The 12,039-nt window shown below is 36.9% G+C and overlaps 1 protein-coding gene across 6 annotated transcripts in view; it reads right to left on the bottom strand.

The window, feature by feature from the left end:
• Positions 1–12,039, bottom strand: part of LOC110832120 (uncharacterized) — a 271,825-nt gene that overhangs the window by 13,429 nt on the left and 246,357 nt on the right. Inside the window, exon 1 of one of the 6 annotated variants that reach the window (XM_087342482.1) lies at positions 65–306. The exons of 4 other annotated variants lie outside the window; for them this stretch is intronic. In XM_087342482.1, the coding sequence (XP_087198608.1) occupies positions 65–175 (111 nt within the window). In that variant the 5' untranslated portion in view covers positions 176–306. Of the gene's footprint in view, positions 1–64; positions 307–12,039 lie in introns of those variants that run through there. One more of the 6 variants, XM_087342485.1, reaches the window with a different exon arrangement.

Genomic DNA, 12,039 nt, shown 5'->3' with positions numbered 1-12,039 from the left:
CCAGACGAGAATGTCAAGAGAAAGTGTTGCCTATAGATTTAATCAGATCCATTGCGCTGCTTACCTTTTCAAAATTGCCGTTTTCTTCAAAAGTCTGAGATTTGCAGTCGTCAGTTTCTTCTGTCGCACAAATATCCAAGGCATTTTGATTATTTTGCCCGTGCACAGTAGCCATGTTCACCGTACCTTCTTTTTGAGGATTATTTGCAGAAATGCCAAAACAAACACACTTGTGTCTCTTTCGTTCGTATTCTGAATTAACGTTTCCACAGCAATGTCTAAACAAACTTCACTGTCGTCTGTTTTGTTCGTATTCTGAAGTAACGTTTCCATATCAACGTCGAAACAAACTTACCAGTGTTGCATTACGAAGGTTTGTTTGCATTGTTGAGGCCCACTCCATTGTTAGCTCGTCCCCTTCCTAATTAAATATCTCTGTTTCCAGAAACACATCTGGGTAAGACTAATTAAAGACTTTTATGGAAGCCAACGGTCGTCAACATGTTTACAAGCTCCCGCTGTTAATCCCTATCCTTAGCCACTTTAATCCAACCCACGCTCTCTCTCGGTTGTTGCGCAAGATCCACTGTAATATTATTCCTCCCCCCTGCTAACTATGCCTGGGTTTTAAGCTTCCTGACTAAAATTCTACACATATTTCTCGGCTCCTTTAATATTCTGCATTATTCAATTTTCGAGCAGATGGAATACGAGTGGAAATAATAATATCCTCGCCCCAGTCTGGAATCCAATCAATGTGTATCAAGCTACTTCACAGCTTTTAGGTTTTCTGCGCCATAAAAGTGGTACAACTCCCTTCATTCCCGATCTATCTATTACGTTGGAGTAAGCAACCCAGCCTGTAGCAATGAAAAGGAAGCTTCTCACTTCTCTAACCTTCTCATTTTACTGCTCGCTCAGTTTGCGCCGTTATGTTTCAAGTTTAAAAGCATGACTATCGTCACTAACTGATTAAAATACATGTAGTAACAAATGTCAAAACGGAACAAAACAAATCAGCCCTTTAAAGCCCACTGGTAAATATACGCCCCACTTGCTTCAACAACCAGTGACTCTGCATTATGCATTTATGTGTTTCATATGATTTACTGTATAAACAGCGATTATTTTCTTGAAGAACGTTAACCTGTTAATCTTCGTAATGATGAAATGTTGTTTTCTTAAATGTTATTTTTACGAGCTTCGGTTTTAAAGGGGTTAATACTGTCATGCATCAGACCATTTATTGGTTTTCTTACAGGTCAAATTCCGTATCGTGATCCATCTTTCATGACACAATTTCCTTTCCAAGAGGTTCACTACTCGCTACTCTTCCATCTCATTTCAAGAGGGCATGTTTGGGCCGTAGGATCTCTCTTAGTTTCGCCTTTCTGTTTTATATCTCTCTCTCTCTCTCTCCCTCCCTCGTCCGCTCGTCTTTTTAAGAGCCAATTTCACTCACAGTTCAGAATTGCCCATCAACGATAATTTGAAGTGGTCTCTAACCTTTCTACCGCCATAGCGAATATATAACCCCAACACTTCAATGGATGCTTGTATTCAACAAGGTGAGCTGCTGTATGAAGATTGTAGACTGTCATACAGAACCGACTCACAAGCTGTATCATTCTAAATTGAACTATATGGGCAGTAAAAGAACATTTTATGACTTGTTTAAGGACCTCTTTCTGCCAGCTTTTAAATTTAACTACTTTCATGATAACCCTATTTTTACTCATTCCCTCTTCTTCCATGGTGCGTGTACGTGCGTGGTACGTACAGAGTCCCTTTATCTTATTCACAGTTACTTCCAAACATCACGCGTGAGAGAACAAGAAATAGCGACGAGATTAAGTAATAGGTTATTTCATGTACCAGCGACTTTGATATTTTAAGTACTTATAAAATGCACTCCATAAATTTCACAAAGTGTTTTCTACGTCAGCCACTAACGATATGCTTTATTTATTTATGTAATATTGAAAGCTTCTCTCGCCAAGACCAACACCATTTCTCACGTCATCAACCCAATGGAATGTTTCTTACTTTACAACAGTTGTAACTGAGTTTTAAAGGATGATGCATTCTATAAACACAAATGCATAAAGAGGTGTTAAGAAGAACTACAATAGTAACATTTTTCACAGCTTAATAAAAAATTACAATACATGACACTGAATAGCTGCAATATGTCTATATCAATTAAAAATATAATTTCCGCTCTAGTTCTCCTATACAGACGTTTTGTGGAATAATTTTCTCTCATTTTAGTCACATATATTAGTCAGTTTATTGAATAAGCTAATAAAACTGCGTAGGCCAGTACATAATATAAACAATAGAAGCTACAGGTCAGACTGAAAAGGGAGATTTTTGAAATGTGCAAATATGCAGATTTCTACACAAATCATGGTGTATTATTTTACTGCATTGGATCGGGTTTTCTTACGACGGTGAGGATGTCAATGGTGGTCCTCTAGGTTTAAAGCCGTGTGGAATTGTACGTAGATACCAGAGTTTCGGAGGAATGTACTGGTATCTACCTGGAAGTCCACACGGCGGTCCAACCCGGAAGACCAACAACGACATATTCTTTGATGCTGCAATGTTTCTACAGATTATCACTATTGCTTCTTAGCATCAAGAAAGTCAAGTTTGAGGCACGTTTTGTAAAATATTCACCACACAGAAACTGAAGGAGGAGAGACAACAAAAATTTGACCGGTTGTATTATTTTGATACTCAATTAATTTCATGAGCACTACATTTGAGTTATTCAAGGTATGTATTTAAAACATGGAATTTCGTTCGCTTAAGAGTTTCAAATACGGGCTTTACTTACGGCATTGTGGAATAAAAGATTTCAGTGTTTTTTCAAACTTTTTATGAACAATAAGTGCTTACTTTTATATGGTATGAGCTTATAATTTCTTTTCAAAATAAGAATAACTAGTTGACTAATTAGAATAAAGCACGAAAAAGTTTAGAATTAAGTACGCAGACAAAAATGAAGACAAATTATGAACACTTTTGCCGCATGAGCAAACTAATCACTTTATAATGGCGTCAATACAACCTGAAAAGTTTCCACTGCACCTAGTCGACCACGCTAACTGGCATTTTTACAGGGGATGAATGGAAGCGATAAGATGTACATAGAGATTTTAGTGGGAGAATCCAAGGGTAAGAAGATACTCATGGGATAGCTAGGCTTTAAATGGAACGAAACGTTGCCATGGATTTTAGGCAAAAAGAGTGTAAGGATGTGGATTAATTAGTCTGGCTGAGGGTAGGTATAGTATCGGGCTGTTGAGAACAGAAGTTCCATAAGAGACAAATAATCTCTTGACTGACTGAAAGCCTTTAAGCTAGTCAAGGACTGTTGTAGGGAATCGGATATTTTAAGCAGTATATAAGTCAGGGTAGTAAAGCTATCTCGTACCTACTACTTACATTTTTCTATTCAAATTCACCTGGTCTTTATAAACTATAAATTGGCCTACATAATAAATAACAACTGTAGCAGCCCCCATTATGAAAAGACTGTATTTGGTCGGTTTTACCTCTCAGCGTCATGTACTTCCAAGACGGAAATCATCAATTTTCTAGAAGAGAATGTGATTCAGATCATGCGACTTTTCTCGTTACTTGATCATTACTAAAAAGAGATGGAACCTGTAATTTATCAAATTGGTTGCTGCTTAATAAGACAAAAACGGAAGCAAGTGCGACCTTGAGCGGACAGTAAACAATCTTACACTAATTTTCTTGTAATCTACTCTTTCTCTTTGTTTTCGCTTGTTTAATTTGAGGATTACTACACAGAAAAGGCAGGTCCAAAATTTTCCATTTTTATTTTAAAGATTAATTACTATATAATAAACTTGCACCTTGTTAATATGTCTTCAGGTGTCTGTTCGAATAGATACAAAAATATTATATTCCCACATTACAGCACTCAGACTTGAAGCCCGGCAGAAGTTACTTAGTAAATGAAACTATTGACTGACTTCTTTATTTATACAGGTCATATACTTACGGCGGTAGAATCAAAGAAGGTGAAAGAGCTAACATCGGAAAACAAAACGCATGGAGAATTCTGGTGAAGAATCCAATTTAAAAGCGGTAATTTAGAAGACCACCAGGATAATGGGAGGTCGCAGGTGGATAACTGGCTCGAGATTATGCTCATATCTTTCACAATTGTTTGCGTTGAACGTTCGAGTTCTGTTATTAATCTACTACTTTCTTTATCATTGTTTTTCTTGTACTGCTGCTTTTAATTCTTGACAAAAATTAGCCTCGTTTTACTGTTGGCAAGCACATAAATAAATTAAATTAACTGAATTAAACTGTGCGCGTCGTGCCGATGTATGTTTATGTAACTTCGGCTTTCGAGTAAAAGCAGGTTCGAACGTTTGGTGGCAACCGACGTTTCGGTAAATAATGCAGTTGCCAGTTTCAAGGTGGTTATGATGCAGATTTGTTGCTTTCTTGTCAGCTCTTATAATATATATATATATATATATATATATATATATATATATATATCTCAGTCAGTATAGTGACTAGCTACGGGCTGGACGACCGGGGTTCAATCCCCGACGGGGGCAAGGATTTTTCTTCTAGCCTCTGCGTCCAGATCGGCTCTGGGGCCCACCCAGCCTCCTCTACAATGGGTACCGGGGTCCTTTCCCGGGGGTAAAGCCGGCCGGGGCGTGATGCTGACCACTCACCCCCATCTAGTGTCGAGGTCAAGGAAGAGATGAGCTATACCTCCTCTCACCCCAAGCGCCTACATGGCGTATAGTGGGACAAACTTTACTTTACTTATATATATATATATATATATATATATATATATATATATATACACGCGCGAATACACAGGCATACGTACATGAATGCATACATCAGTTACATTTTTTTAAGATTTACTGATAAGATAAATTACTTCTACATATATAAAATTCAAAACAATACAAACCAACTGCTTCTTAAAAATATTTCAACGGATGGTTGTGACTTTCTATTGTAGCAAACTTTAAGTTTTAGCAACAATTGATTTATATTAATACATTAAATGTATTGTCGTTGTTGTACTTATTTCTTAATTTTTAAACGTTCTAACATTTACAACAGATGTTATAAATTAATTTTTGTTTAAACCAGACAGACGACCATTATTTGTTTGGAGAAAAGTCTGTCAGAGTTCTCATTCATATTGGAGCTTCTTCGGTATGTTATTCGCTCCGCTTATCACAATTCTGTTACAAAGTTCGTTAGACGAAAGATAATATTTTTTTCAATTAAAGAGACTTGGATGATAAACTTTACTGACCTCTACATCAATCTCTGGTAATAATTTTGAAATTCCTATCTCAGTGCGACAGATTTATCTGTCATTTGACTAAATTTCCCACTTGACATTTATGGAAGATGTGACTAAACAGTTCCGTTACAGTCAGATCTGAAGAAAGGATATCGGCTTGTAGAGAGTTTCTTGAATTGTCGATAAGTATTTAGAGAGTCGATGCCTATTCTAACATAATGCAATAAAATCAGGCTTCGAAAACAGTGTTGGTTTCAATTAAATGTCCCACTACTAGGCGTCTTTACACATTCGTCACTCAGAAAAATAAATACTTCACAAGGAATATCCAGGACTGCATATGTTCCTATGCATCACGATATACACATAAGATCACCAAATTCCTATTTACCTTGCGTTTCTGCTGCTTTCGCGTGACACTAATGTATGACACGACGTTTCCTTCCCATGCCCAAAACTGAAGAAATGGCGATGATTGCAGTTTATACAGAAACAACTTCAGCCATTGAATTATTCATATTACAATATATTTCATTTAGGCAACGAATTTATGTAGCTTATTAACATTATTCTAGTTAAGCATTTCTACGTTATTTTTATTCAAAAGTGGGAGAAATTTAATACGGGAAAAATTACCAAGTCGCTGCCATTTCCATCTATTTACAGTCCGTCAACAAAAATGAGCGCCATGGGTCAGACACAACGTCCAAGTTGTGTTTAGTGAGATAGTTGCCAACTGCAGGGCGCTGCGTGTCTAATGGGAATTTTTTTTTAAAAAAAACCCTAACTCTTAGAGCATAAGTAATGTGTCATTAGTTTTCATAAACAGAAAATGTATTAATTTTCTTAGAGATACATCGAAAGGGAATTTTCTGTATTTTATGTAGAATAAGTAGATTTTACGTCATTATTTGGTAGCTCTACTTTTGGCAGAGATACGTGCACTGGGCAGATAATATGAAAAAAAAAATCATTCTGACGCTCTTGATAAAAGACTAAATTTATCATTTTTTCATATCGCTAAATGACTCTAATAATGGGTTTTTATGTGGCGTTTGTCCTAAAACCCTTTTGATAAGACAAACAAAAGAAGAATTAAGAAACTTAATAAGAACTTAGTGCCTTAATTAGTGTGATACAGCTTGTTACCACCTCGACCATCTACCTAGATACGCTTTGCAGGACTAGTGTATGTAAACGATGATACTGACATCAAATGCTAAATCTGAAACGATAAGGCAAGAAATTAAGTGACGGAAAAATGAGATCAAAGTTACATTTAGTTACTTTTAAGTCAGTAAGTTTTGAAAATTCAAACCTCCACTTTACCAGGACAGTCTTCATGTACACCTACATCAATCATATAGGCTAATATCAGTCACATATATGTCTTTTAATCTGGGATCGTAGGTATAACTGTCTGTATTCGATTAACATTTTTAAATTAATTCTTAATACACTCTGCTTAAAATGAAGATAACGTGGGAACATAATTTTAACATATTACAACAGAGAAATATCGTCTTAACCGGAAAAAAAACAGACTGTAAATATTATTTTAATTTTGATTTGGTAAACTAATTACATAAGAACTGTATTGTAATCAGAACTCACATTATAAGATAAGAGCATAAGCACACAGTTTGTGTTGGGCCTATTTGAAAATATATAAAGTTGTAAAGTATTGACTGCGGTAGATTGTTTGAGACAAGAAACTGAAAACGTAGTTTTAACGTGACGTTATAAGAAGGAAGAGTCAGGTAAATGCATCACTGAAATATTCTTATGTAAAAAACTACTAACACAAAATCTGACGGTGTTTCCTGTCTTATAAGCGCCTTGTAACACGAATCTCAAATTCATGTTTGCTCCAGGCTCACCCATTTATTTCCTTAATCTCACAATACCGACCCAGTAATATATTCCCTCATTTTTAAGCAAAAAACCTAGAAGGAATGTTTTCATCACTGGGATAAAAGAACTTGCTCAAATGCGACATGTTAAAAGAAATGAGAAAATAAAATGTATTTAAAGCTTTGAGAGTAAATGCCTAACAAGAACAGTTAATCTGGCCCTTCGTTATAAATAAACATGACTTAAAATTAATTTATGTAATTTTAGTAAGCTTGTGGATGGCATTAATTCAATATGAATTTATACCTAGATCAGTGGTTCTAAATCGTCTTTCTGTGTGGCTACATTTTCGAAGGAGGGCCTCGCGGCTTAATTCGTATAAATAAATAAATGGTTAGTTTTCACGTTCTGTCGATGCCTAGAACGAAGATGACTGTCTTCGGCAATCTTCTACCACAATACGCGGCCCATCGTCCCATAAGACAGTCATTTTTAAAACTAACACCATGAAGTAGAGTCTGGTTTTGAGACGTTAATATTATATCTAATTTAAGTCTAGGTCTCCCAAGTCGTATTTTACCTACCAGACTTCTGACCAAAATATTTCATTAGCTTCTGATGTGTGCTACAACTTTGCCGAGTGTACAGATTTTAAAATAATGTACTGTATAATACATTCTAACCATATAATATGTGGACACAGGCACCAGGCTACCTGCAAATACCAAATTACAGGCTGCATTAAACTAGAGTGTCGGTCTCTTGCAAAGGACTAGCCGCTTATTCGCGTTTAAAAAACAGACAAATCCCTTAAAAGATCGCTCGACCATGGGCCAGAATCAAACCGGTTTACTCCCGATAAGAAAAGAGACGCATTATCGCTGCTCTAAATCTGGGCGAAATAAATGTAAAAGAATGAGTAGGCAGTAGTAGGAGTCAGTTTATACAGCTCTTGGCAAACACTGAAATCAACATCTGTTGCCAAGTATCTGAGATGTAACACTGAAAGAACTTGTCTACAATGATAAATGATATTAAGACACGTCTGGGTAGAGAAATGAACAAGTTTGGCAAGGCGTGTTCTTTGGAGTACTCCAACTTTCCAGTGACGTTGTTCATCGCAGCATCACGTACGTCCTTCTTGCATTAATGTTCACTGCCTTCTCAGCGCCTAACCCACGCTCTCCGTTGTAATGTACCGGTGGATACCGTGCCACTGCTAGGCGCACTGCCGTCAGACGCATGCGTGATGGCGCGAATTTTAAATGTACATTCGAAATTTATCAAATTTTCGCACCCTTTCACAGCGTATTAGCAATTGAAATTTTGTGTACAATCATTACTAGATGGGCTCTGTAGACGAGCAAAATTTCAGGTGTGGTTCCACCTTCTCTACTCGGTTTGCTCAGCTGCTCAGTATTTTGCCTCAAGGGACGCTTAACGGGCTGTTGATCGAAGACAGCTCGCAGAGGTAGATGGTCAGTTCTGAAGTCGAAACGTCCGTCCCGTCCGAACATTTCTTTCAGACTCAAAATATTTTTGTAATAAATGAATAATATAGATCAGGTGTAGCAAAACTTCTCCTACACTGTCGTCTACTTTATTAAACCATTTCAAATAGAATCAATAGCTCTCAGTTTAGGCTGTACACCTGCATTCACACAAAACTCAACAGCTGTCTCAATCTCATCAAACATGCACGTCTAATCTCTTAAAGGGAAATGCACAACACTGAAAAAATAAAATCAGGACTTCCTCAAGCGGCCTTCCGTCAAAAGAATAACTAAAGTACACAAACACTTCGAAAGAAATTAGCAATTGGTATATGTGAAACTCCTTAATCTTGCAAGTCATAAACCGCAAACAGATGCCAGATATCACCAACAATAGAATCTAGAAACCAGAAAGTACCACATGTCACGAGTCATAAATGTCAAACTAATTCAAGCCGTAAAATACCAACAATATATTTAGAGTGCGCGCACGGACATCAAAGTAAGGTTACAATTTATTGTGGGATTTTGAGAAAGAGATGGAATATTAAAATTGTGGTCTCTTCGCCTCATGCAGTATTAATAACACAATACGACATTAGTCCTGCCGCATTGCGTTTGGCGCTTTCTCCGGCTTGTACCTGCAGGCGAACATATTACACCAAATTACATTTTCACATTTTACACGTACAAAGATTTTCTACTTGCAATTTAAAAACGAAATAATATAAAAATTTCTAGTATAGTCTGTAACACTGATCTCTTGGACATTGTTTATGGTCTGAATGACATAATAATAAATTTACAATATTTCGGAAGCTCAATATTCTACCATCTTCAATTACAAGAGGAGAAGAGTGCATAAATCCTATCTGTTGGAGTCCTAGTTGAGCTAGCCTCTGACCTAAATACATTTTCTGGATCTTCCCCTTTTTACCTGAAGATGAGAGCAGAATCTGGGTTCGGAAATGTTGCAACTGCATTATTTTATAATTTATGAGATGTACAGAGTTCAACAGAACGATTATACAGATTATAACGCACCATCATCAGAAACTTTCGGTCTGTTAAGGAGAGTATCTGCCATCCTCAGGGCAGTATACCTTTAGATTCTCACCCAGAACACCGTAATCCAGAACTACTAAATAATTTAAATTCTTACTGTTATTTATCGCGGAAGTAAAAGTATGCCCACGTAGCAACACGTTAGAAAATATATTATGTGACCCCCATATCACCTTTTTGCACACAAACTATTACATTTATTTACAGTTTATTTAACGACGATTTCCCAGAAGCTCAGACTACATAAACGATTGTTGTTTTCATTATTATTATGTAATAGAAATCGCGTGATTTATGCAAGACGTAATATCCCGTCTTATAAAAACATAGGGTACTGAAAATTCTTAAAATATCACGTAATAAAATTCTTCCATAGAAGATTACAGTCGCCCAGCTTGTCATATTATATGGAACCTGAAGGTTCATTACTGTGTTTGCAGTAACTAGCTACTGAGACATATAAATCCGGTTCAAACGTATATGAATTACCAAAGATTCATTTTAATATTATCCTCCGATCTTCCAAGCGGTTCTTCTCCTCAGGTTTCTCTGGCCATTATTTACAACCAAGAAGTTTTTATCTATCTTCACGAGAAAAAACGAGGAAGAAAACCTGAAGTTGAGTTAAGACCACTACAGGTCTACTTCCTAATTTGGGCAAGGGATTAGAACAGAAACTACCCGATAATACTAACTACATGGCAAATATAAATTTAGGCATAATATGCAAAGTCAAAAGTACTAATAAAGACAGTTCTGATCAGTGTGCCTGTGATGAGATTATTTAAAGAACCGTGGGCGAAAATTATCTCAAAATATTCTAGCAGTTTTTCTTACTTCAGCATGCACAAAAAGATAACTTCAGGCAGCTTCATTACCGACATTGTTACCCATAATTCCTTACAGAAGGGGAGGGGGAGAGAAATACACGCGTGCGAGCGAGAATTGAGTGAATAATGGCGAACGGCTGCGTGGCTGCCAGATTCGAGTTGCACCTAACCCAGGCACTTGTCACTGATGCCACAACAAGCTCGTGTTTAATATATGTTCGAGAGCTGGAAAAAAATCTCCAACAGCGCAGTACTTCTGCGTAGATCAGTGAGTTCTTGGGCAACTTCGGAAACTTAAGTCATTCCGTAAAAATAATGGAGCATTGGCTACAATTTGCCGTTTGACCGCTGTGAATTAATGACCTGGCAATTTCTCGGCTCAGGATTTTTCCTGTGTGGGAATTCATCACCCGGACACTTCTACAAAAAAATGCCCGTTATTGTTGTCGACAATTTTTCGTAAAACAATTTAAAATTCGTTCAGCCATTTTCGAGTTGTTAAATGCGAGCACAGGGACGGACTGAACATTTTTAATAACCGTCCCGCTGCGATGCGAACGCGTTTAAACGGAACCCAGCCATTCTCCTATCCACCGGGTACAGAAAAGGTTTTTTCTCGGGGGATAAAGCGGTCAAAGCTTGAAGCTGACCACTCAATTTCACCTCCTACCGACGTTAAACAGCGTGAAATAAGGCCTAACACTCCCTCAAACGTCTTCATGGCATGGTACCCTAGAAGCACAATTACATTTGACATTAAATATAGAAACATCTCCAAAGTACAGAAAATTCACGAATAAATTTAATTAAAACTAATCCCATCTAGCAGATTCCTTTTCCGGGAGTTAATATTGGCTCAGGCAGCCAAATACCTGTAAACTTTCACCAAACCACACAGCCATAACCCAGACAACAGCCATCTTCACCTCTTTCACTTTCTCACAAGTTTTAGGCCTATTAGACGCGTTCCGAGGTTACAAAAAACTGTTTATTCTTTTTCATCCTAAGTCTCACTTTCTTCAAGGTGTGTAGCTGAAACCTCTCATATGACAATTTGTTAATATCCATTTTGAATTACCAACGCGTAGGTTTTCAAAGTTATCTCTTCCATTCACGTGTTCCGACTACAATTTTAAACTAATTATTTATCTCTTCTAGGGCCCGTACACACTCCGTCCATCTTATCATTTTTAATTTGATGGCCTTAGTATTATTTGTTGAAGAGGACGTGTGTCAAAAGTTAAAATTTTCAACTGTGTTGCCAATAACTCCCAAGAAGATTTGATTGAATTCAGTCACGATGAATACATCAAGCCTTATATTTATTATTGTTTTTTTTTTGTAATTCTTTGTAATATTTTATGGAGTGTTTTGTTAATTCGCCGCTTAGGTACAATGTTGAATCCCCAAGATTCTTGGGAGTACAGTACATTACCTCCTAAATCAATAATCTTATTCAACGTAG

The sequence above is a fragment of the Zootermopsis nevadensis genome, unplaced genomic scaffold (genome assembly GCF_977971745.1).
Source record: "Zootermopsis nevadensis isolate Lab colony 2312 unplaced genomic scaffold, Znev_1.0 Znev_ptg000001l, whole genome shotgun sequence".
In the NCBI taxonomy this organism is placed as follows: domain Eukaryota; kingdom Metazoa; phylum Arthropoda; class Insecta; order Blattodea; family Termopsidae; genus Zootermopsis; species Zootermopsis nevadensis.
The sequence above is the reverse complement of the archived record's forward strand: the minus strand, read 5'-3'. Positions and strand labels throughout refer to the sequence as shown.